This window comes from Xiphophorus hellerii, chromosome 19, assembly GCF_003331165.1.
Source record: "Xiphophorus hellerii strain 12219 chromosome 19, Xiphophorus_hellerii-4.1, whole genome shotgun sequence".
In the NCBI taxonomy this organism is placed as follows: domain Eukaryota; kingdom Metazoa; phylum Chordata; class Actinopteri; order Cyprinodontiformes; family Poeciliidae; genus Xiphophorus; species Xiphophorus hellerii.
The window spans coordinates 8,689,528-8,715,885 of NC_045690.1; the positions used below are offsets into that span (position 1 = coordinate 8,689,528).

General features: G+C 38.1%; 3 protein-coding genes across 3 annotated transcripts; all 3 read left to right on the forward strand.

Moving 5' to 3' along the window:
* Window positions 1–2,126: 2,126 nt before the first annotated feature.
* On the forward strand, window positions 2,127–13,925 carry pabpc4 (poly(A) binding protein, cytoplasmic 4 (inducible form)). Its single transcript, XM_032547156.1, has 15 exons — window positions 2,127–2,701; window positions 5,871–6,064; window positions 7,111–7,226; window positions 9,504–9,643; window positions 10,097–10,191; window positions 10,273–10,410; window positions 10,928–11,023; window positions 11,127–11,396; window positions 12,410–12,500; window positions 12,594–12,689; window positions 12,780–12,910; window positions 12,990–13,080; window positions 13,160–13,290; window positions 13,372–13,493; window positions 13,579–13,925. The coding sequence occupies exons 1-14, from the start codon at window positions 2,509–2,511 to the stop codon at window positions 13,468–13,470; spliced, it is 1,881 nt and encodes a 626-aa protein (XP_032403047.1). The 5' UTR covers window positions 2,127–2,508; the 3' UTR covers window positions 13,471–13,493; window positions 13,579–13,925.
* Window positions 13,926–15,176: 1,251 nt separating this feature from the next.
* ppie (peptidylprolyl isomerase E (cyclophilin E)) lies at window positions 15,177–18,770 on the forward strand. The gene is made up of 10 exons (XM_032546390.1): window positions 15,177–15,258; window positions 15,609–15,707; window positions 15,792–15,835; window positions 15,916–15,942; window positions 16,027–16,108; window positions 16,194–16,294; window positions 17,006–17,129; window positions 17,948–18,133; window positions 18,214–18,356; window positions 18,564–18,770. The coding sequence occupies exons 1-10, from the start codon at window positions 15,228–15,230 to the stop codon at window positions 18,630–18,632; spliced, it is 906 nt and encodes a 301-aa protein (XP_032402281.1). The 5' UTR covers window positions 15,177–15,227; the 3' UTR covers window positions 18,633–18,770.
* A 2,592-nt stretch (window positions 18,771–21,362) lies between these two features.
* gjb10 (gap junction protein beta 10) lies at window positions 21,363–23,315 on the forward strand. The gene is made up of 2 exons (XM_032546393.1): window positions 21,363–21,491; window positions 21,854–23,315. Exon 2 carries the CDS (start codon window positions 21,940–21,942, stop codon window positions 22,726–22,728), a length of 789 nt encoding a protein of 262 aa, XP_032402284.1. The 5' UTR covers window positions 21,363–21,491; window positions 21,854–21,939; the 3' UTR covers window positions 22,729–23,315.
* Window positions 23,316–26,358: the final 3,043 nt, after the last annotated feature.

Consider the following 26,358-nt stretch of genomic DNA (forward strand, 5'->3'; position numbering starts at 1 on the left):
CGATCCCGACAGCCTACCTGAGCGGAGGCTCCGCCCACAACAGTTTAACAACGCTGCAGCTGCGGGTAGAGAGTTGAGAACAACAGACAAAACTGTTAGGTAAATTGTATATATTATTATCAAATATTTGTTGTTTCATGTGCCTTTATAATGTTCTTGTCTTATATGCCTTTATTTGTTTTGTTTCATCTTAGCATAAAGAATGTTTCTGTGTTGTTGAATTACTTTGATTCCTTTCTCAGAAGGCCTCTCTGAGGAAGAGCAGAGACAACCGTTTTCAACAGGGTTATCGCTCAGCAGAAACCTAACATCCTTGACCTGTTAGATAGCTATAAAACCGTCGCTGTGAAGATGTACAACTTACTTTGTTCTACCCTGTGTCTGGAACCGAATAATCTAGTGCAAGATAACGTGTTTTAGTTAGTGATTGTCATTAGCACTGCAACCAAGTGATGAAGTGTTTTGCCCCCACCCCTTGGAGTTGCAGTGTTCTTTGTGATAGGGACTCTGAAAGTAATAAAAAGAGAGGAGCGGAAAAATGTGTTTTCAGAGCGGCTGGAGATTTGTGACTGGAAACACATCTCCATCTGTTCTCCTCACGAGATAAAAAGAATCTAACTCTCTTGTCTTTTCTGTGTTTGTTTAATTTGTCTTTAATAGGTGTCATACCTGACAAAAACATTAACTGGATCAGTGGTTTTATACATTTTTGTAACTAAGAAGAAACTGTCCAAAGAGCCACCATATTTACAGGCCTTGTTAAGCAGTACTACAACATTACACTCAGTTTGGTGTGTCATCTCATTATGGAAGCCTATTTCTGCTAACGTGATATAAACAAGCAAAATATGACTTTGTACAGTATAACATAACTGTAAATAAGCTACAATATGAGATAGTTATAAGATGAGATGACTAGGTCAAAATGATGAGACAGTATCTCATGGATAAAGGATTTTTCTATTATATTATTTTTGACTCCATTCTATTCTATAGAATAGAATAAAACCACACATATGATACCTATATGTTATGTGTGGCTTATATGTTTTCTCTTTTTAATGTTGGTTCAGATAGAAGTTATTCCGGATTAAAAAATGTCTTAAACAGCCATATTTTGTACGATCAGAATGAGGAATGGAATCCAAAGAAAAGTTTAATGAAATCAGTTTATTTCTTTGTTTAGATTTTTTGTTTATATATTTTACAAATACTAATATTCTGAATCAAACTGTTTTCCCATTTATATTGAGACTGATTAGAAATCAATGTAATTGCATAATATGAGAAGACTGTATTAGAATGACCAGATGTAAATTATCCTTTTTACAAAATAAATGATGAAAATACAAAGATGGCTGCAAGACAGTTATGCAAGAAAAAGAAGTCTTCCAGTCCCATTGGCTTGATTTCCAACACCTGCCTCTGCTGCCTCGTCAATCTACTATTGCCTCACTGACCTGAGGACACATAGAGTTGTTGGCCCAGTAGGAGGCTCACAATGGGAACAGTACAGCAAAGTCTGTACTGTACCGTTGGCACATTATGGCTGTTCAGTATTTTCTGTCACCTGAAGCTGCCACATTTCCTCAAGATTTTTCAGGCATTTTTGATGATAACTGGCTTTTTCCATTTGAAGGGAACTTGGATGTTCCATCATTTGATACTATCTTCACAATGCCCTGCATTGTAAGTCATGCAAAAGGAAATTAATGCATATGCTACAAACTTTAATCTATTTCTATCTGGAATATTAGAATTTCATTATAAGCCATCGTGAAAAATAAACACTGCAAATGTGACAATTTTCTCTATTTGAATTACTGAAATTTGAGATATAAGATATGAAACGAAGCATTTTATAGTAACACCTGTTCTTTCCCGTATATTAATTTATGCATTCTTATGACGCATGCAGAATGAACTCACCTCGGCTGGATTTTCCTGTATAAAGTTTTTGTTTGTATTCCAACGCAGGCGTCGCTGTGGGGAGCTGGGCTCTGTTGGGGCAGTTACACTGTGCACTCTCCCTTTCACCACGCATGCTCTGTGTGTTTTTCCTATCCAAGGTTTGACCCTGACCACTATTTCCTCCGCACCGCTACTCTCTATAAAGTGCCCATGCTTTCCTCACGCAGTCTCTTTCCCCGGCCGCAAAACGACCGTGAGTGCCCAACTCACCGTTATAGGAAAAAAAAAAAACTTAAAATAAAAACGCATAAAAAAATATAAAATCTACAAAATCTAAATAAAAACAAACGCAGAAATACTTAAACACAAACCTTTAAAAAAAATAGCAAAATTAAAAAAATATATACAAACATAGGTGGGATTTTAAAGAAGTTCTCGAGGTTTATTCTAAGAAGCTGGATTTGCGGAAGCTCTTATAATAATCGGGGGAAACTGAGGTACGATTAAGAACCGGGTTGATTAAGAACCGGGTTGTTTACTGTTTCGGGACTATTTCACTAATTGCGTATATATTTGTATTCGGGGAAGCTCTAAGAAATGAACACTGCAACGGGGAGTTATCCGATGGCTTCTCTCTACGTTGGCGACCTGCACCCAGACATAACGGAGGCTATGCTGTACGAGAAGTTCAGCCCCGCCGGACCGGTGCTCTCCATTCGGGTCTGCAGAGACATGATCACCCGGCGCTCCCTCGGATATGCTTATGTGAACTTCTCGCAGCCCGCTGACGGTAAGGAGTGACTTGAAGCAACTCAGTACAGTGTGAGCATGGCTTGAAAAAAACAAAACAAAAAAAACTTCGGCATGTTTTGACTTGATGCTCATAATGTCTATATATATTTAATTTAAAGGTAATTTGTTGCACTCTTAATTGGGGCTTTTCGCCTCAGGTTCAGTTCTTGCATTTTGTAAAATAACCCAATACAAAATGTTCATGTAATTATTCTTAAAAGGTGGCAATGTATTCTCAATAAGGGACATTATCTTTACACCAAGCAATTAGCTATTTAAATGGACATCTTCTCTAAGCAGGCAGAAAAAGCTACAAGCACAGCAGAATCTCCCTCTCCCCTTTGAATCTGTCGATTTGCCTTTTATTGTAGATTGTTTAGTCTGTTTGGATAAAATCTTGCAACTTTTCCTTTTTAAAGAGGTTTGATGGCACTAAATTATAAAATTAAAGTGTGAACTTTATACTTTAATTTATAATATATAATATACTTTTATACTGTACTTCTCAGTATTCAGAGGAAAAACCTGGTAGTTTCCTGAAATATGTACTTTCTGGAACTCACAAACTTGCACTTACTTTCTCTTAACGTACCAGGTGTGATCCTAAAACATAGATGTTATGTTTTTGAAATGTCCAGAAAGTACTTGCTAACTTTCAGAAATTTAAAATTTGTACATTTCAGGAAAATATTTTGTAAGTTCTGAAAAACATGCACTATTATGTGATAAAGATTTTGTGACGATTATTCAGGAAATTTGGTTAAGAATGAATTAATTAGTAGTACATCATCAGTGGATAATAAATGATAGAAAAATCTCAATTAGGAGATTGAGATGGACAATTATACAAACACTTTTGAGGTTAAGAAGATAAAGAGACTGCTTGTTTTCAAGATGACATTTCTTGTTTACAGTTAATTATTGAGCATGTCGATTTTTTTTTTTTTAACAATTTCTTTTTAGTGAGAGTATGATACAGCTTCTTTGAATATTGGGGCAAAATGTAACAAGGTTTCAAAAATATGGACAAATGGTAGGATGCAGGGTGGGGTAATGTTAGCATGGCACACCAAAACCCAAATATAGGAGATAATTTCTGGCATTTGATAATGATTTATAAATTAAGAGCGTTTGGGGTGGTGGTGGTGGTGTCAGGAATTGAACCATAATCACAATGGTCACACTTTAGGAATACATACATACATACATACATACATACATACATACATACATACATACATACATACATACATACATACATACATACATACATACATACATACATAATTATTGTAACTAACTGAAACATTTACTCTGCTATCTTAAAGCTAGTTAAAAAATTTTTATATAATACTGCCAGGCTGGGACAACCGCCCCTCCCTCTTTGTGGTGCCACTCTAGTATTGATATCCCCAAACTGACATAATCAAAAAATACCTTTACAACAAGTTTAGCATTTTATGATTTTAGGTGAGTAAAATTGTCTGCATAAACAACTGTATCAGCAAATGTTTTCACAGTCTATAGGATTAGATTATATCAGGCACGGAGAGGAACGGTAGCAGGTGTTGCGGTTGCCATTGGGGTCTTGGTGACACTGTCTACATTGTGTGAACTTTTCTGCTGTTGTATCAACACAAAACACCTGTGACAGCTTATCCATGCTTGAGTTTGTGACTCAAGCCCACTAGAGATGGATTACGACAGACTTGTTTCCTGGAAGGTGCTTGACAGTGAGCAAGCCCCGAATGAGTTATGCTGCAGGTTGTATCTGTTGGGTGTGTAAATAGATTTCAGGATTCGTTTGTGTGAATATGAACAACAGGTTGATATTCCTATTCAGAACCTGTTGATTTAGGAGAATATTTGCTATCAAAAAAGTAGTAGATGTAATTTCTGGGGGGGGGGGGGGGGGGTTTCTCACTTGTGCCGTTTTTCATCTGAGTGGTGGTGTTGAATGTTTCTCTTCCCCATCAATGGTGAAGAACGCTCTACTCCCACTCCATGCCAGCACACATGCCACACAGGACCCCTCTCTAAAAATAGCTCTCACATCTGAGCAGCCCAAAATGTGCCTGCCGTGTAACACTTGAGGCAAACAGTTACTGGTTATTAAAGACAACATTGATTACATCTACTGATAGACTAAATTAACACATTAGTCTATCAGCTCTTGATCCACAATTTCCATTCAGAATCTTCCAGAAGTCCCTGTGATGCCATCTTCTGTGAGCACACTGGCTGGGAAGTACAATTGTGAGCCAAACTGCTGATGCCAGCAGACGCAAGGGAGCTCCGTTTTGTTTACCAGACACTTTCAGCTGGAGAGCCCCTGCATGTGTATATGCGTGTGTGTGTGTGTGTAGCGCCTGAACAAAAGGGGATGTTTAGCATGGGAGCCCACATTGACATGGGAGGTGAAGCAAAAGATAGCGACAGATTGATGTTACTGGGCGGACAGAGCAATGGTCGATGACTGCACTAAGAAAAATCTAAATGGAAACATATTTGTTCATTACTATATGAGCTGAAAGTCTTGTTTTGACTTCAAGGCATGTGGTTTGTCCAAAAAAAAAGACGTGCTGCGAGCTTTCCGACTGCAGCTGCCCCACACTCGTCCCAGCTGCTGGCAGATAACTCATGAGCCGCATGCTTCACTGCTGTGTCTTTAGCATGAGCTTTTTCAGCAGGCTTGCAGCCGGGATTCTCCACAGTGAAAGAAAAGAAAGGCAAAATGTTTTTCAATTATAACTATGATTATTGTTGCACCAAATGACTGGTACAATAGAAGCAGTGCATTCAGTTCATATTGTCTATACTGTGCCTTCCAAAAGTACTCCTGTAACCCGTGAACTTTTGCAGGTTTTCACATGTTTCAGCCTCAAACTACAATTTTTCTTTGAAGAGGTTTGTTAGAGAGCATCTTGAAGCCCAAAGAAGAGATCAGACAAGTCAGGGATAATGTTGTAAAGATATTAAAAGCATGGTTAGATGCAACTTGCTAAGCTTTAGACAACTCATTGAAAATTTTTCAACTATTGTCTGGAAATGGAAAGAGTATGGGACAAAAACAAACTGTTCAGTTCCAGAATGTTCCAGTATGTTTTTTGAGTAAACGTCCATGTAAAAAGTAGTAAAACGTGACCTTCCTCTTCACTTCTTTCTAGCGGAGAGAGCCCTAGACACCATGAACTTTGACGTGGTGAAAGGGAAGCCAATCAGGATCATGTGGTCGCAGAGAGATCCCTCACTCAGGAAGTCCGGCGTGGGCAATGTTTTCATCAAGAACCTTGACAAGTCCATCGACAACAAAGCCCTGTACGACACCTTCTCTGCCTTTGGCAACATCTTATCCTGCAAGGTAAAGTCTTTCTAAAAGTAAATATTTATTTATTGTCTGTATTCGGATTAAGTTAATCAGTGTTGGGTTTACGCAATGTAGAACTGTGATCTAAGTTTTTTGTTATTAGCAATATGAATTTTTTTTGTTTGTTTTTAGGGTAAAGGACAAAAATAAAAAATTTGACTTTTATCTTTGTTCCTTAATGCAGTACCATCACATTCCGAATACATTTCTGGTTTCTGCTCCCTAATAGCCAAACCCGTTGGTTAAATTTTAAGATGGTCTTTATGAATAGTTCTCCGTCAAATATTTTCTCCTTGGAATTTTGCTGTAATTTCACATATTTTCTGTTCTTACACCTGACAATTAGATACTTAAAAAACTAAGGGAAGTGATAAAGTGGAGAACAAAAGACCTGCAATGCCATCTACATCCAAAACTTCACACAAGTCTGGAAACATTTGTCATCCTTCACTGTTGCTCTGCTCTAAATTTCATCTATTGGATATTTAGTTCTCTGCTTATTTGTTTAATAATATTTTATAATATTTTTCTTAGCATCAATAGGAACAAACTATATCTTTCTGAAAGGGAATTTGAAACAAAGAACATGAAGCTCCAATTTAAAACATATTTTTCAATAAGTTCAGTGGAAAAGCAGGGTGCCAAATATAACTCGTGTCACATAATGGGAAAATATGGATACAAAGTAAAAATTGTTACATCAAAGTTGTACTGTACCAAAACAAAAAGAGTCCAAGACAGAAGGACTAATAGAGTCTAAAAGAATAAAGACTACAAATGAGAGCACTCATAAAACCTCCAGGCTTGCACATAAAGACTTTGATTTTTTACAAAGCGATCACAAAGTATGTAAATTGTAAAAAGCCATGCTTACTGTTTCCTAGCACTAATCTTAGTGCTAGGCTAACTGAGTGTAGCTTTGCAAAGTAGTGCTAAAGCATCTCATACAATTATCCTTCCAAATTCTTCAGTCTGTGCTTTAAAGCTTGAGAGCTGTCTGCATTCCTGAAGACATTATACCCCTGTCCACCTTGTCCAAGGTGGTGTGTGATGAAAATGGATCAAAGGGCTACGCGTTTGTCCACTTCGAGACGCAGGACGCAGCAGATCGCGCCATTGACAAGATGAACGGCATGCTTCTGAATGACCGCAAGGTGTGAGTGTCTGATCAATCCCTTTAATTTTTTTTAAACCATTACCATGAGTTTGTCTAAGTGAATTATACATGTTATCAACCCTAATTAGAGTTCCAGGTGTCAAGAGTTTTGTATGTGTTGACGTTATGCAGAGACTGTTATTCACTTTGCCTTGCGGAAGTTCACAGTCATTGAACTTTATTGCATTTGTCATGCTGAATCAAACTCAAACTTCAATGTAAGTTATTCAGATTGCTTGTGATGCACCAACATAAAGCAAATAATACATGATTTTCAGTTTTTTATTTTTTTACAGATACAAGTCTGAAACATATAGTATGTATGTGTATTAACCTCACCTGAGCTTCTATAGCTGCAGGTTTTTTTTGGATGTGTCTTCACATGGATTGCGAAGACATTTGGAATTTGACTGGTCCAATCAAACTAATACGCTTTGATCTCAGCCAGGCTATTGCTGCAGCTGAATCTTTAGGATTGTTGTCCTGCCTTGTGGTGAATCTCCACCCCATCTTCATGGCTTTACGAGCCTTTAACAAATTTTCCTCCAAGACTATTCAGCTCCAACAGTTCATCCATCTCATCGACTCCTGCTAAATAAAAGCAGCATGCCACAACATGATGCTGCCACTACATACTTTTTGTGTTCTGGATGATGTGAGGTGTTAGATTTCCACTTCACATAGCACTTTGCATGTATATCAAAAACCAGAGTATCTTCTTTCACATGTTTGTGGCTTTTGGCAAACTGCAAATGGGACTTTTTGTGTTTTCTTTGTCGGAAATAGTTTTTTTTACTCATCTCCTCCATAACGGTCAGATTTTTGGACTGCAAGGCTTATTATGGGTAAGAATATACTCTAGGTCAGGGGTGGGCAATCCTGGTCCTCGAGGGCTGGTGTCCTGCAACTCCTAGATCCAACACGCTTGAGTCCAATAGTTGAATCACCTCCTAAGTGCAGTCAAGTTCTCCAGAGTCCTGCTAATGAACTCATTATTTGACTCAGGTGTGTTGGAAGTAGAGATGCATCCAAATGTTGCAGGAGACCGGCCCTCGAGGCCTGGAGTTGCCCACCGCTGCTCTAGGTTATTCATTAAGTTTCTTTTACAAAATACCATTCTCTGTGCAGTTCTGTCTAGAGGCCCCTGAGCATTTCCCAAAAACAACTTAGTCTTCTTTTTCAGTTTGTTGAGCTTCTTCAAGTCTCTAACTGTGATGCTGATGGTAGAACAGATTGTACTCTCCACAGCAGACTTATAGAAGAGTTGCGGCATCTTGCAGACTTATAGAAGAGCTGCAGCATCTTGCAGCAAACCCTAAAGGATAGATGCTTCCTCAACAATTACAGCTTTTTCCTTTCTTATCTAAGTACACTTCACCACTGGCAGTTCTACTCCCATGATGAATATAAATGCATGACTCATTTTTTTTTACATTATTGTTTGTGAAGAAAATAAGAACAAAAACATAATTGAGATAAGCTCATTTTCTTTTCACAGTGTAGCTTTGCACCATATTGTGTTGGTATAAATCACGGTGAGATCCATTGAAGTTTGAGTTTGTTGCCTAACAAAATATGGAAATGTTCAGTGGTTATGAATGCATTTGCACGGCATTGTTTTTTATTCCTGTATTTCTAAACATGAGTGAACTGACCTGATATGCTTTTTTGTTTGATTTGGTGAGTTTGTGTGAAAATATATTGACTAATATATTCATCATTATTCCCTGCCAAACTTAGAAATAACCAACTAAAAATTCTTTCCCACCAGAGACATTCTTTGTTCCCTTATTGTCCACTTGCTGGTCATTCATCTTAGAGTGTGAGTGTGTGTGTCTGCGTGTGTTTTAGTGATGGATCGAATGCAGATATGCAATACAGGATGGCTGAAGGGGAGAGGTCCTCATAACCAGGTAGATAAGATCGTTTAGTCTGCATCTGATTTCCCTTTAAACTTGTGAGAGTTTTCCTCAAACTCTCTCCATCCACCTCCTCGTCATATTTTGGACCAAGACCTTGACATGGTTATGTCCAGCATGCCATCATTTATGCTTGCCTTTGGATGCTGGATGTGTTTTATTTTCGTTTTTTTTCACAGTCAACCCTGAGAATGAAGAGTCACACAATAAAATCTTGGATTCAGTTTGTCCAATGGATGTTGTCCATGTTTATGAAAAAACCCCCCCCAAAAACAAAGAGATCGGGCCTGGTGTATATCTCAGGAAAGTTGAGACTATTTTACAAAGGTGTGTTTCGCTCCTCATGTTGCTTGTTCAGGTTTGTGGGTCGTTTTAAATCTCGAAAAGAACGGGAGGCTGAACTCGGTGCCAAAGCCAAGGAGTTTACCAATGTTTACATCAAGAACTTTGGCGATGACATGGACGACGAACGACTGAAGGAACTTTTTGAAAAATATGGTAAATTGACATATACAAGCGCTTTGCAAGCTGTTTAATGTTAACTGTTATCAGGTTACACCCAAAAATGTCCATGTATTTTATTGGGATTAAACATGATAGACCAATACGAAGTGATACGACTATGAAATGGAAGGAAGATGGTTCATTGTTTAGATTTTATTTTCAAGTAAAGGTGGGAAAATCTCTTGACAGGAAAACTTTTATTTGTCACTTTACAAATCCAGTCTTCGTGAAAGAGGTATGTTATTGCAGAAAAGGTCTGATTAAAATGTTCTGGCTCAGGGGGCTGTAAAAAAATGCACACCACATTTTCAGACTGTTGTTTGCAAAATTAAAATACTAATTATGGGAGATTTTTTTTCATAATGTGCTACTTTATGCTGCCTATCATGTTATATACCAAGTAAATACAATAAAATTAGTTTCACTTCCTCTTTTCCACATTTGCAGGTAAAACCCTGAGTGTGAAAGTCATGGCAGATTCCTCCGGAAAATCTAGGGGTTTTGGGTTTGTTAGCTTCGAGAAACACGAGGATGCTAGCAAGGTATTTTAAATGACCAGGGGTCCTTAGAGGCTATGCTTGATTTTGGAAATGTTCTCACTTAAATATTTGTTCATCCTAAAGGCTGTGGAGGAAATGAATGGCACCGAGCTGAATGGTAAGACCGTCTTTGTGGGCAGAGCTCAGAAGAAGATGGAGCGGCAGGCGGAGCTGAAGAGGAAGTTTGAGCAGCTCAAACAAGAACGAATCAGTCGGTATCAGGTGAGCTTCCTCACATATTCATGGTAAGAACAAAAGTTGAACTCTCTTCTAATTGGGTTCTAGAGCTCTGTTTCAGGCTCTCCAGGTCTGAGATAGCACGTCAAGATTTTTATGACTAGAAAACTAAACATTTGTTTATTTGAAGGGGTTACTTGGAGAAGGGGTCTTTTATTCTAAGATCAATATGGCAGCACAACTTATTTTTTCATATTTGCGTGTGATCGTAAAGGGAAGCCATGAAATATTGTTGCAAAAAGAGTAAATGTGAGACACTGATGATTTCATACAGAAAACAACAACAGAAAGTTATTATTATTAAAGGTGGTTCTACAAGCTTTTAGATTATGGGGTGAATTTAATGTTAGACACAGATTTTCCATTTTGGTTGCATCTGTATTCAATAAATATGATACTGTGTGTTGTGTTTTTTGTACACTTGGTTTTAGATTTAACTAAATGTTGCTTTTACTGACTTTACATTAATATCTGAAACTGAAATGTGAAATTCTTTCATCAGGGAGTCAATCTTTACATAAAGAACCTTGACGACACGATCGATGATGAAAAATTGCGTAAGGAGTTTTCTCCATTTGGCTCCATTACAAGTGCTAAGGTGAATAAAAAAATCTAAACAGATTATTACACCCTAACTGAAATGAATCTGCATTGCACTGTGATTGTGCATGTGTGTTTATAACCTTTTGTTTATTCATTAGGTGATGTTAGAAGAAGGCCGTTCAAAGGGCTTCGGCTTCGTCTGCTTCTCTTCTCCTGAGGAGGCCACCAAGGCTGTGACAGAGATGAACGGACGTATCGTTGGCTCTAAACCTCTGTACGTCGCTCTTGCTCAGCGCAAAGAGGAGCGCAAAGCTCACCTCACCAACCAGTACATGCAGCGTATTGCTGGCATGAGGGCCATGCCGGCTAATGCCATCATCAATCAGTTCCAGCCCACAAGTGGCTACTTTATGCCTGCTGTGCCACAGGTGAGGGAGTCACTTTCTGAATTGATAAACTCACCAACTAGTAAATTGAGGAGAATGAGCCGATTTGATATAAGGAAAAATTGTAGTACTACTTTAGAAAATCTGGCAACAAATAAAAGTTTCATAATAGTTTTGTGCATGTATTGTGGTTAAATATGTAAATTGCCTTCATATTTACTTTTTATTGCTAAGCAATGCATTGGAATGCAAATTATAGTTGGACGTCTTTGCAGCAAAATAGTGAGACATGTCCCGTTTGACCAGAAGAAGAAGTAGAGGTCCATAGCATGATGAAGGAGGGGCAGACATTCACAGTTCAGGTGGAACAATCTGTTAACAGTAAAGTTATTAGTTGTACACTTCACAAATTTAGCCTTTATGGAAGAGTTTTTCTCAAAGGAAAAAAGTATTAAAAACTCCTGTTTGCAGTCTGCAACTGGTGAAAGTAGACACAACATGTGCATTGTGCAAGAAAATTCTTTAGCTAGATAACGCCTAACTATAATCTTGTGATCATTTAAAAAGAAAAAAAAACAACATTGCACATCACCCTGAACACACCATCCCCAAAGAGAAATATGGCGGCAGCAGCACAAAACTGTGGGGATGTTTATTGTTGCGCAGGGACAGGAAAGCTGGTTGGATTTAAGAGCTGGATGGATGGAGTTAAATACAGGGCAAGACTGGAAGACAATATCTTTGAGGTTGCTAAAGACTTGAGACTGGGAAGGAAGATTACGTTCTAGTAGGATAACAACCCAACATGCACAAACATGCTTAGATCAGAGCATGTTTGTGTGTTGGAATAAACAAATCAAATCCACATTAATCCACCTGAAAATCTATTTCAAGAGTTGACAGTTGATGTTCACAGACTCTCTCCATCCAATATGAATATGATTAAGTTATTTTACTACAGGAATTGGCAAACATTTCAGTCTCTAGGTGTAAGAACCCGATAGAGACGTATCCCCCAATAACTGGTGCCTTAATTCCCTTCTTGCCCCTATTAGGCCCAGAACAGGACCACATACTATGCACCGAACCAGCTGGCTCAGATGCGGCCCAACCCACGGTGGCAGCAACAAGGTGGTAGAGGTCAAGGTGAGCATATAGTGCCTCCGTAACATTCAAGTAAACATTCAACATAGTGTAGAAATACTTTGCCTCGACAATCTCTGCTTGTGTTGATCCCAGGTGGTTTCCAAGGAATGCCTAACTCGCTGCGTCAGCCTGGACCCCGGGCCAATCTCAGACACATGACTCCTAGCAGCGGTGCACAGGGCCCACGAGGTCTGCTTTGCTATGAAAAGTGACCATTATCAGTGTGTCTGCTATTTAAATTTGTACTTTTTTGTCTTTATTTTATCTCTCTCCTGTTAGGTGCCGGTCAGACCATGGGTCCTCGTCAGTCAATGGGAGTTCCCGGCCCCAGGGCCATGCCTCCTTACAAATATGCCACTAGTGTCCGTAACCCCAATCCCCAAGTGGTGCAACCAATTGCCGTACAGCAGGTATTTTTATCTCCCTTTCAGAATAAGCATGCATATCTATAAACACTCTTTTCTAAAATACCTCATCCATCCCGTTTAGACTCAGCCAGCTGTGCATGTTCAGGGCCAGGAGCCGCTCACGGCCTCCATGCTGGCTGCTGCGCCACCTCAGGAACAGAAACAGATGCTAGGTATGACCCTGTTCTGCTGCAAACAAACTGTACCAACTTTTGACTTTCTTTAGACTAATTTGTTATCATTTTTAAACAGGGGAGCGTTTGTTCCCGCTGATTCAGGCCATGCATGCCAACCTGGCAGGAAAGATCACTGGCATGCTGCTGGAAATCGACAACTCGGAGCTGCTGCACATGCTGGAGTCGCATGAGTCTCTCCGTTCAAAGGTACCTTATTTATCCTGCCTAGAACAAAGAATGTTCCCCATGAAGTCACTAAACTGTTTCTTTCCTGTTTGACTGGTTCAGGTGGAGGAAGCTGTTGCAGTGCTGCAGGCCCATCAAGCAAAGAAGGATGCTACTCAGAAAGTAGGTGGCATGGCGACTACTGCTGCTGCTACATCCTAAAAACCGGATACTGTATTAACTTGGTATGAAAAACAGTCAAATTAATCATATTTGATCATTTCAAATGAATTACATTGTGGTACTAATGAGTTCATTGTGTTGTTCCAGGACTGAGAAATCAAAGTCAGGATGGACAGATACACTACAGTACCTTCAATAACTTATGCAAAAATATCAGAAAAAAATTAAAATTAAGAAAAAAATAAATAAAACCCGTTCAAGTATGTTTCTAGTTGCAACATACTTTTAAACTGCACACTACGTTAATGTGAAAGAGTCATGAACACAGCACATATTTGATCAGAAAAGGCCAGAAACCTATTTCCAAAACCAACATGAATCTTGTTCTTTATTTTTGCTTGAAGGCTTCACTTTGATTTTAAAATGATTGGCCTCTTAGCCATCTCATATTCTCATGGGTGTGTGGAATTATCAATAAAGGGATGATAAACAAACATAAGTCTCTTGGTGTTTTATTGAGTCAAGTTTGACTTCAGGTATTTTGAATGGGAATAAAGTCAAGGATCGTGACTCATATTGAATAGGATGTGCTGCTGTGACAGGTTTAGGTGCTGATAAATGCTTGGAATTTCTTTACAAGAGAAGGTAATTTTTGCAAATTACAGATTTTTTTTGAACAGCAGAAATAATTACTGTAAAGCAACTGTAAACAAATAAACAAAACCTTCAATGTCTTAGAATTTATCACTGTTTAATTTTTTAACTTAACAAATTATTAAGAACTTAAATGTGGTCATATAGAAATGTAGCATTAATATTCCTATTAATAATGTGGTTGTTATTGAATTATTATCATTATAGATCTTATGTCTAAGACTTGTTTTTAAGAATTTTGGAGATTTTTATAAATGTCTTACATATCTTACATATTTGTAAAGAAACATATAATAAAATAAAGTGTGTATTTTACTGTTACACTTTTAAGTTAATATTTTGAAGGAAATAGTAATTTACAAAATAAATACGTTGTTTAATAATCATCATCATATCATACAAAAATACTTATATATTTGCAATTTAATGAAATGTAATATGATAGTGGCCATATGATTATAAAAGTCAGGATAACCAGTTATTTTATTACTTTAATATTATGCTGAAGTATTGACAAAATGATAGTGAAAGTGATCACAATATAAATATTGTCGTGTAAACAATTTAAAATTTAATTTAGTAATATAACTTAGAGGAGACAAAGAAAAACAGGAGAGCAATTTAGCAAAACAAGTATTGCAAACAATTTGCGCAGTGGAGATAAATTACGAGGGACTTAATGTTTCCGCTTTTGCACAAAGAAGTACACTATTTTTATATGCAAACAAATTTTATTAGTAGTCTTTAATAATAAAAATAATCTTTAGCTTCAACTTTGATGGACTACAAGTCGGTCCTCGAGGGCCGGCGTCCTGCATGTTTTAGTTCTCTCCCTCAGCAAGTCTATGTTCTCCTTGGGCCTTCTAATGAGCCATCATTTGATGTAGGTGTGCTAAACATGGGAGAGAACTAAAACATGTAGGATGCCGGCCCTCGTGGACCGACTTTGGGCACTCCTGACTTAAGTCGATCGATCAAACTGAAAAAAAGATAATAAACGTAAGTAGTAGTTCCAGGGATGACCATAGTAGTTCCAGGGATGACCACTAAGAGGCGCTGTAGCCAAACACATCCTGGAGGCGGGCTTTACTTTTAGCCCACCAATCAGCGGAAGCGGTCATAGTTGAAAGGTTACGTCTAATATGGCGGCCAACAAACGAGTTCTGTATGTCGGTGAGTCTTTTAGATTTTTTTACTTTAAAAGTGCATTATACGATTTATGGTTTATGTACTTTAGGAATATTGTTCGACTTCACTTATAATTGTGTTCATGAAAGTAATAAGAGCGCACAGGCGGTGTTTGTGCCTTTAGAAGACATGTAGACAGAGAAAATGTGCACTAATCTACCAAATGCTGCAACCTTTTAATATCTCATAATTTTAATGTAGTATTATTAACAACACTAGTTATGATATAAAGACTAAAGATTGGCATTCACCGCTGAATCTTGGCAAACATCAATAAAAACAGCATATTATTATTGTGCATAAGCTGAGTGTCTGTATTGTGTGTTTTCTGTGAGGTGGCTTGGCTGAGGAGGTGGATGAAAAGGTGTTGCATGCAGCTTTTATTCCCTTTGGAGACATCATAGACATCCAGATACCACTTGACTATGAAACAGGTAAACCCACACACTTATTGTTACATTTACTAAAAATGCCGGTGGATCCAGGCTTAATTACTGTGTGTTGTGCTAACTTTTCAGAAAAGCACAGAGGGTTTGCATTCATTGAGTTTGAGCTGGCAGAGGTATGTGAAGGAATGAAAATATAGCAATTTAAAGCGTGTTTCTTCATAAGGTGACTGATGGGTATTTTCTTCTTGTGCAGGATGCAGCCGCAGCTATCGATAACATGGTAAGAGGTAAATGTGTGCTGTTACTCTCTGGTGGCCTTGAGAGTTGTTGCTGACGTGCTTCTTCTTTGCTTTTGGCTAATCAGAATGAGTCTGAGCTTTTTGGACGGACCATCCGTGTCAACATTGCAAAGCCAATGAGAATCAAAGAGGGTTCTTCTCGACCAGGTAATGAAAACTATACTCCACTTGGAACTTTTTAAAAAAAATTTATTTTCTTTTGCTTCATTCTGTAATTTTTTCCTCCCCATAGTGTGGTCGGATGACGACTGGCTGAAGAAGTTCTCAGGGAAAACGGTAGAGGAAGCTGAGGCAGAGGCAGCTTCTGGAGAAGCGACCACCACAACACAGGAAGTAAGAGGCATTTCCTTATCTTAATAGTTAGTTTATATATCTGATAAGTGGGTTTCTTTGTCGGTCACCGCCTTTGCTGCTGAATGTGCTTTTGTGAAGAATTCAGTTCATTTAAGGTCAGCTTGACAGATTGCCTCAAAGTGAAGATGCAGTGGTTTTGGCTATTTTATTTTTTCAAAATTAACTGGAATATGACTTTCTACAGACTATGCAAATTCTAAACATAAATTATGAAAACTAATGTGATCAGAATTGGGTCATGTTTTAATTCGAATATTTACAAATGTAAATACCATTGTGTGTAGCGGTATGGCTATGTCAGGATGATGATGTCTTCTTTGATTTAGTAAATGTAGTTAAATGAGATCAAAGAGACACTTATTTGATTCCAGATAAGATGTTTTTCAGCATCTCTTATGGAGTATATGATTGTGATTGCATAAATTATTGAATTACTTTGCAAAAGTAGCTCATTTGATTTAAGAAATATCCTTATTTAAAATTTGACCACTGTAGAAGTTTCTGTCATAAATTTATTGTACTTATCATTTTAAAACATGCTAAGATGAAACTAATACTAAAATGAAACTAATAACTCTTCAAGAATTTGATTCTTACATTTTGATTTAAAATGTATATATGAATCCTGATCTATGTTTCCAGTCTGGAATACTTGGAGTAAATAAGTGGAGAATAATTTATTATTTGCAGGGTGAGCCTCCAGCTAAGAAGGGCAGAGTGAATCCACAGGTCTACATGGATATAAAGATCGGCAACAAGCCAGCAGGGAGACTGCGCTTCCTCCTCCGGGCCGACATTGTTCCAATGACAGTAGGTCTGTACAAACTCCTTAAACATGTTGTAGGATTGGCAGATCTGTAAGGATGAACATTCTTTCTTGCTTAGCTAATAGATGTCCTGTTTTTTCTGTGTGGTGGGATTCTGTGGTGTAGGTTTATTTTTATTATTTTTTAAGTTTCTAATTGATACAAAGCAAAAAGACAAAATAAAATGTCCTCTAGCATCTCATCTGTAGTGGTTTCCAAAGAAACTACTCCCAGAACAGGGACAATTAGTTTATATACTTAAGGAATTAGAAGAAACTTAGAATCTAGAGAAACTACTCATTACCTTAGATCAACATTTAGGACCATCTACTTTATAGAATCAAACATGGAAAACCAACATCTAGTTTGATCAAGTCATGAATCCAGAGAAATCCCTAGTACTTGATAATTTTTTTATTCATTATTAAACATGAGGAACCAATATGTAATTTTTCTCTTGCGTTTCTTTTATTTTGTATTGTTTGTATTTCCTCTAAATCATCCAAAGCACTTTGAATTGTCTTGTTGCTGAAAATGTACTATATAAATAAAATGATCTTACCTTACAACATTTCACAGTAATGTGCAGTTAGTGTTGCCATCTCAACATTTTAGGCCCAAACGTCAGGATAAAGGTGGGCTTTTGGATGCCTCCAAATTCCAGCAGCAACATGTGAAATATGACTGAAGCCTGCTGGAAATCTCTCTGATGCATCAAAGAAATGGGGGGGAGAAAACACAAACCAGTTTTCTACAGCTTTAAAATGAAACTAAAGATTTAATATAATGTTTATCTAAAACTTTACATTATTTTTAAATTCAATAGAGAACTTCCGCTGCTTGTGCACACATGAAAAGGGGTTTGGCTACAAAGGCAGCAGCTTCCATCGCATTATCCCTCAGTTCATGTGCCAAGGAGGAGACTTCACCAACCACAACGGCACCGGCGGGAAATCCATCTACGGCAGAAAGTTTGATGACGAGAACTTTGTCCTCAAACACACAGCTCCAGGTAAGGAATCTAGCACCAAGCGGATTGTTTTTTTCTGATCCTTACAATGTTTGGCTAAAGTTGCATGCTCGCTCACACAGGGCAACTCTCCATGGCCAACTCTGGGTCAAACACAAACGGCTCTCAGTTCTTCATCACAACAGACAAAACGGACTGGCTGGATGGGAAACATGTTGTGTTTGGCGATCTGGTGGAGGGGATGGATGTGCTGCGTGCAATGGAAGTAAGAAATCAAGCCACGATCTGCTTATTTCACTGAAATGCAGGTTCCTAATCCAGCATAAAGAATATACATTTAGTGATTTTGTTTATGTGGTTCCATGTAAAGTAAATGTGTGTAGTCAGAAAACAACCCTGCTTTTAAGGAGTTGGTAATCTTTTAAAAATAAGTTGGATTTAAATGTAACCTGACTTTGCTTTATTCCTCCAGGCTCAGGGAACGAAGGATGGCAAACCAAAACAGAAAGTGATCATCTCAGACTGTGGAGAATATGTATGAATGAGTTAAAAAAAAAAACAGGGTTTGCTTGTTTGTCTGTGTCTGATGACAGATGTTTGTCTAAGACAATATTTTTTTAACTGAAATCCATTTTGTTATGTAAATATTTCAATAAACACATTTTTTATAACTAAATCACAGGTTAGTAAGCATTTTCAATAATTGCAATGTCATCTATTTATGCCTGAGTTGCATAGAAACTGTGCAAGAGGTGTTATCACTACTAATTTTTAAAAATTATTTAAATTGCAAGGAGAGAGATCTTAAGATTTACCCAACCTGTCACAGAAAATGCAATATGTTCCTGTTTCTTTAGATCAGTATATCGAAAAACACAGATCAGGACAGTTTGACAGACATGCTAAAACTCCTTTATTGATTCCTTTGCCCTCTTAAGACTTGATTTCCAAATACTGATCATCTGCTAGCAGATGTTCTAGCTCTGAATTATTTTCTTTTGTCCTTATCTTTGCCTTCCTTTTTGGTCATTAAACACAAAATTCTGCCTTATCTAAGTGACAAGAACTGGAAAGAAGTTGAGTGACAGATCATACAAAGTTTGTAGAAAAACTTTGAAAGACCCACATAAAGTCTGGCTACTTAACTTTTCACTGTCCTGCATAAATGTTTACCATCTTATTGCACTGACTCAGCAATAAAATGTTTTAACTGGCTTGCATCACTAGTTACTAGTTGCCTATAATCCAAATTGTAACCACAAAGGATACGAACAAAGTACTCATTCATTTACAATCATTCTCCAGAGACTTATGTTGCTAAGCCAGAATAATTCTGCCTGTCTCCAGATTCTGAATTTCATGCTGGAGAGATTCAGCATAATGACTCTTTCCAATTTCATTATGCACTGGGATCCCTCAAAGTTATGTGCTCAGTCCATTTCTTTTAACACTATTAACGTACAACTGTACGTACACATCAGAATTTGATCTGTAAAGTTCCTTATTATATGGTTGTAATTTTGCTCAGTGTAAAAGTAATAATTGAACCAACAAGGAGTGAAGACTGGTTCACCTTTAATGATTGATCTCGCCTGAATAATACCACTGGGATTGTGAACTGGACCCAGCAGAGATTGCACTTTCCAAGGAAATAAAAACCAGCATAGCCTAGCAGCACCCTTACAACATTGTTTAACGCTGAGTTTTGAGATTATGTTGATATGACGATCAGACCTATTCAGATGCAAACTGATGAACTGAAACGGGTACATTTAAAAAAGTAGAATGTCATTGAAAAGGTAATTTATTTCAGTAATTGAATTCAAAAAGCCAAACTCATTAGATGGTGATCACACACTAATGGATATATTTCTAGTGTTTATTTCTGCTTCTTTTGTCTACTTTGTCTAACAGCCAAAGTAGTCCAAAAAATCTGTTTGTTGTGCTAAAAAGATTATATCACACAATAAAAAAGAAATTTACTTTTAATTAAGAAATGTACTAAAAGCCATATGCATTCAGTTCTTCATTGGTTTTCATCAATGTAGAGTCGCACATTATAGAGGCTGCAAGGCTGTAGCACTGATTAGGTATTAGGTAAACACTAGAGTTCACCGATGGCAGTTTTCTGGCCGATCACCGATTACCAATCTTTTAAAAAGCCTAACTTACCAATTCTAATTCTGGCTGGTACCAGTTTTTTGTCTGAAAAGTTGCTTAATATATCAAGAAAGTTGCTGAATTGGCAACAATGGGGTGACTATTGTTAACTGTAAATGTGCAAACATGACCTGGTTGGTCGGTTTGTCAGTCAAACCACAATCACAGCAGAAAAGAAAAGCACAGTGGTTGATTTTTAGACCTTTGCCGAGGTTGATAACATTGATGGATAAGATGGGCTTCACATGCAAAAATCAGCTGATCACCAATCTCCCAAAATTGAGGAAATCGGCACCGATAAATCAGTTCACCCCTAGTAAACACAGTCAGGAGAGTTTGGTTGCAAAGTGAGTTAATCGGGTGCCTGCATTGGGTCTGGCTGATAAATTAAGACACTTGGCTTTGAATCAAAACGAATCATGTCTCTCTGTGGAACCTTTATGCTGGATTTCAATGCAGTGCCTTTCTACACTTCCTCCAAATTCTGTGACTTTTATTTCTAAATCAAATGCATTTCAATGACTTAAATTTTAAGTGAGAACTTTGTACCACGGAACAACAGTCCTGTCAATGCAATGGTTTTCACCTTTTCTACAACACTTCTTCCTTCCACTAAACCTTCCTGTAATATGCTTTGATACAACATTCTGAACAACTTTTTTTAGCATTGACTTTTTGTAGCTTGCCTATCGGTGTCAATAATAATTAAACATTTATGTATAAAAATTGTTTTCATTTGTATTTATTTATTTTTTTGGGTAAAGTTTGGTGTTTTATTTATCCAAGATGACTGAAATAAAACTAATATCTATCTATCTATCTATCTATCTATCTATCTATCTATCTATCTATCTATCTATCTATCTATCTATCTATCTATCTATCTATGTTTTTTAAAAAGTAAAAAAAAAAAAAAAACTTTGTTAAATCTGCATATCTTCATATGAAAACCAACCGCTAACTTTGGAGAGCTCGTTTGGGTCGTGTTTTACGTAAGAGTCGAGACGCTGACAATGGAATACCTTTCATTGGTTGAACAAGCGTTGAGATTGTGGAGCCACACCTGAACAGGTCAGCGCGGTGGGACGTCACATACCAGGCTAACAGCTCCACCCCAACTTTCAGCTCCATTCCAGTCCCGGGGAGTAAATCTGCCGAGATTCTCGTCGGGGTTGTTGATCCACGGACTGCTGCTCTGCTGCGACTCTGAGGCACCGCGACTGTTTTTGAGCTTTAAACTGTGAGTAACTTCAAACAGATACGAGCGAACATACTAGAACAGACCGTGATGTGAAGCTGTTTTAGTGTGCTTCATGTAGGAACTCGTGTCAGCGCGCAATTACGCACGGAATGTAGAAACTTGGAAGTCTTTATTGCAGGCTATGGAAAGTAAGAGGCTGGATTTAGCAAGAGTTACAACACTGTAAGAATGAAATGGACGCTGATGCAAATGAGATCTAACTAGACAAATAAGAACAATGTGTATTTTAGCGATCTTTTGAGTGATTAAATACTGTTTAAACTACCAGAACACAAAGTTACTGACATTTATTTGTGTTTGTTGCTTTCTCAATGATTGACTTTAGATTTTGTTTGTTTCAGATCTATCTGTGACATTTAAGCCCCGAGGAAAGCCTTTTGTCTGTCTTCGATCAGCAGGAAGAGACAGTTTGTGAACAAACTCCATCATGAACTGGGCATTCCTCCAAGGCTTGCTCAGTGGGGTGAACAAGTACTCCACAGCCTTTGGTAGAGTGTGGCTGTCCATTGTGTTCCTCTTCAGGGTCATGGTGTTTGTGGTGGCGGCTGAGAAGGTGTGGGGAGATGAGCAGAAAGACTTTGCATGCAACACGGCTCAGCCAGGATGCCACAACGTTTGCTACGACCACTTCTTCCCAGTGTCCCATATCAGGCTGTGGGCCCTGCAGCTCATCTTTGTCACCTGCCCCTCGTTCCTGGTGGTGATGCATGTGGCCTACAGGGAAGACAGGGAGAAAAAGCACAGGGAAAAGTATGGCGAAAACTGTCGCCGACTTTACCTGAACACTGGGAAGAAACGCGGAGGTCTATGGTGGACCTACGTCCTTACGCTGCTTTTCAAAATAGGGGTGGATGTGACCTTCGTCTACCTTCTCTACCACATCTACGAGGGGTACGACTTCCCCTCTCTAATCAAGTGCAAACAGGACCCGTGTCCCAACACTGTGGACTGCTTCATCTCTCGGCCTACCGAGAAGAAAATCTTCACCCTCTTCATGGTGGTCACCAGCCTGGTCTGCGTCCTGCTCTCCATCTTCGAGGTCATCTACCTGGTGGGAAAACGCCTCCACGAGTGTGTCACTGGGGATCACCACTCAAATCGCATGACCAACACGCTGTCCAGCGGATCCAGTCTGATGGAATCGAACAGTATGAAACATATAGGGAAAAAAACACCCGAAACGCCCGCACCCTCATACAGCATAGCTGTATCGTGAGACACGAGAGCAAAGACTTTCTGAAAGAGCGCAAAGACGGAGAGGAAGCAAAGCTGGCACTCCTTGCTGCCTCAAAAGACTAGTTGGTATAAAGTACCTCAAAGACTGAATTTTTGTACACAGTTTGAATTTCTGGATCAGAATATGTGTGTCATGCTGTTGGTAAATATAATGTATTTTAACTGAAAAAGCTCTACTGCTGTTTTAAAGAAAGAAAAACAAAAGTCCCATAGGTTGCTTTGTCTGATTTTGGCTTGGGACGAGAAGCATGAGTCACTCCTCGGTTTGGCAAGTTTTACCAGCACATGTGGTTCCTCTGTGTAAAATTTTCCCCGTGCTTAAGCCCAACCTCAAATGTTCAGCCTGCTGAGAGTCTTCCCCTTTCACTCAGAGCCTGGCATTGGACACTTTTCATGGACGTTACTTGTTTTTGTTAGTGTTGTTGTGTTTTCCTGCTGTCTGTGTTTATGCTGGGGGCAAGAATGTGGTTTTCATAAACACAGCTGATCAGGATGTGGATATTTTACATTCGACCTCACTGCATATGTGTTAATATTTTGTAATAAATGTTATTTTGTGCTTTAAAACGCTTCTTTCTCATTTTTTAAAAAAAAACTAACATGGCGGGTGGAAGAGAGGGGAATGTGCTTAAGTAGTGTAAACCATCCACCTTCTCTACATTAAAGGAATTTGTTGACTCTGCACAAGCCTTGCGGCTGAGCAAAGATCTCAGCCTTCCTTCCTGTCTTATTCTTCCTTTTCCATTTGACGAAAGCATTCCACACTTTACGAAAGGGTTGGCCAGGCTGATTGTCCTGTTGCCAGAAGCAGCGCTTTCTTTGTTTGGGTAGATTGGTACATTGAGGAGGAGTCACCCACTCCATGGTTTGATTCATCTCCTCTGAAAAGTGACTCCACCCAATAGAGGAATCCATGTTTATGTTGCCTTTTTTTTCCTGTTTTATATGGCTGATTACTGTAGTTTCTCTGCAACGTGCCAAAGCAGTGATGTAGTCAGAATTAAGGGGCATTTGCAACTCTCTCCTTATTTGCCTTGCTAAGGTTTTGAAATGCAGCTGTTTACATCTGCCTTGGCAGAGTCACCAGTGACAGAGTGGTATATACAAAAGTAAACCAGCCAAATGGAGTTCTACAAACAAGGACTGGATAAACTGCAGGCATCAGTAGTTCACTGGAAACGTATGAAGAGATTTTAAGGCAATCATCCAACTAACACAGTCTTCAGAAACTTTGTAATTTCTAAAGGATATCAGCAGATAGATGGAAAATTGACGTTTGAACCTGGTTATATTCAGACTTTTAACAAGAACAAACATTTCCCTTATTTTCTTTCTAAAGAAGATATTTAAGACATGAACAAAGGATTCCTTGGGTAGATGCATTTACTTGTTAAAGAGGATGAACTCCATCTACACTAGGTGACATTAACATGTAAGAAAACATACAAAAATAAAATATAAAATACTGTACGTACAATTTGAGATAAAAAACAATATTTGCTTCAATGAAAGTGGTAAAGTCTAAATAAGTGTGGTGTCTAGTCAATGAGAAAAACAGAATATAAATTTTGACTGCAAGGTGGAGCAGCTGAAATCCCAGCCTGGGGTCTTTCTGCATGGAGTTAGCATGTTTTCCACAAGTCTGTGGGGTTTTATTTCAGTAAGCAGCTTCTTTCCATATCCTAAAAAACCTGACTGGTCTTTTGGTCTCTCTGAATTGCTCATGGGTATGTGCATACATGCTGTTGTTTGCATGCACATACCCAAAACACACCCAAAACTCTCACCCAAGTTTTGGGTGAGAGGAGGGGTACACACAGATCCGGTTCTATTGTCTGGATATAAAACAAAGAGATTCATTATAAAAATGTGGAGTGGAAAGTAGAGATCAATGACATCCTTTAGTTTTATCTTATCTCTGAAGAAAGACACTGGGAGTATCATAGTTTGTGACCTTTGTTTGGGATATCAAGTTAACTTGTTATTGTTGATGAAACAATTGATTGCTAAAAGATATTTTCCCCATACAGAAAAGACAATGAAACAAAAATGACTACTAAATGGTCTACTAAGAGATTAGATGATATCAAAAATCCAGATTATTATAAAAAAATTCTAAAAAGAGTATAAAAAAAAGAGGCACTGACATTCTGGTTCTGGTCACCTTCAGTTGAGTCTGACTGTAAATTCAGTTTTTTGAATTTAGCTGATTCATCTTCACACCTTGAAGTTTCACAATGGATGTTTCCCTGATTCACGTGTCTGTCAAGTTGGTCATTTGGTTGTTTTTATCTGTGACCTATTTTTCCAACTAATTTGTTGAAAACGTTTTGACCTAAATCCAAATTAGAATGACTAAAGTATGTCATCATTGCACTGCTTAGTTGCTGACTGATGATGATGATGCCAAGCTCTCTTGTTGTCTTCAGATCTTTTCATTCCTCAGTAAATTCACCTAGTCAATTTTAGACGGAAACTGGTTGATCTGTCCCTCTAGGATAAAGGTAATCTAATCACCATTTTGAACTAATCAAAATGGTGATTTTGAACTAATCAAAATGGTGATTAGTCTAAAAACCGGAGTTATGAAGGATATGATCTTTGTACAGTAATGCAAAGAAGTTGCTAAGACTCGCCAATCTCTGAGACAACTACCTTGATTTCAACTTTTTGGATCTCTATTTCACTTTTAGGAAGAATTTCGAATATTTCAGGGTATAAAAAGAAGAACTTAGATTTTTCTTCTAAAGAGTTTCAAGCCAGATGCTCAGTTTGGAGCCATTTTTTCCATCACAGTGGCTTGATAATTCATACCATAAATTCAAGGAAGGTATTGGAAAACTTCCTTCAAGATTTTGGTTCTTATTGACACAGTAGCAACTCAGAGTTGCTTCATATTTGTCAGCTGCCCATCTACAGTTCCACCACATCCTACAGATGGTCTGTTGGATTGAGATCTGGAGACTCTAATGGCCACTGAACTCATTGTGCTTTATGACATGATGCCTAGGCTGCATGCAAGACTTTCTTGCAATCAGAACATCCTGGTTTTTGATGCTAGTTGTGGACTTTCTCAACTTAGTTTTAATGTTCTCCCCATATTCTGTCTGGGTACTCTGGCTTCTTTCCAAAAACAATGTATGTTAAATTCATCAACCATCCTAAAATGCCTTTACATGTGAGAGTGCATGTGTATGGTTGTTTGTCCTGTTTTATCCTGTGATGGTACACCGTGCCTCTCTTTCATTGAACTGTTAGACACGAGAGCATTGTTGAAGGAAGTAGCTACTTGAGCAACGGTTTCCTTTCTATCTGGTCAAACCAGTCTCCCCAATCTTTTATTTTTCTTTTCTTTATCAGCAGATTCTCTGTAGGACCAAGGCATGGGTGTCCATTAGCATCACAGCATGTTAGCAGTTTCTGAAATACTCAGGCACCAAAACCATTCACAATTCAATATAACAACAATCTCGTGTCTTTTCCTGTCTAATTCTTGTTTTAAACTTCAGCAAGTCATTTTCTAGATGCCTAAATGCATCAAAATACTTTTTTTTATAACTGATATTCCTGTTTGTGTAAGTAAGTAAATAAATAGTTTTCTCTGAGTGAA

Bases quoted from the DNA above. Each gene is read 5' to 3' on its own strand.
- gjb10 (XM_032546393.1), top strand. From the start codon at position 21,940: ATGAACTGGGCATTCCTCCAAGGCTTGCTCAGTGGGGTGAACAAGTAC.
- pabpc4 (XM_032547156.1), top strand. From the start codon at position 2,509: ATGAACACTGCAACGGGGAGTTATCCGATGGCTTCTCTCTACGTTGGC. The intron at 10,411-10,927 runs GTGAGCTTCCTC...TTCTTTCATCAG, and splicing joins AACGAATCAGTCGGTATCAG to GGAGTCAATCTTTACATAAA. The intron at 12,501-12,593 runs GTGAGCATATAG...TGTTGATCCCAG, and splicing joins ACAAGGTGGTAGAGGTCAAG to GTGGTTTCCAAGGAATGCCT.
- ppie (XM_032546390.1), top strand. From the start codon at position 15,228: ATGGCGGCCAACAAACGAGTTCTGTATGTCG. The intron at 16,109-16,193 runs GTAATGAAAACT...TCCTCCCCATAG, and splicing joins AGAGGGTTCTTCTCGACCAG to TGTGGTCGGATGACGACTGG. The intron at 18,357-18,563 runs GTAAGAAATCAA...TTATTCCTCCAG, and splicing joins ATGTGCTGCGTGCAATGGAA to GCTCAGGGAACGAAGGATGG.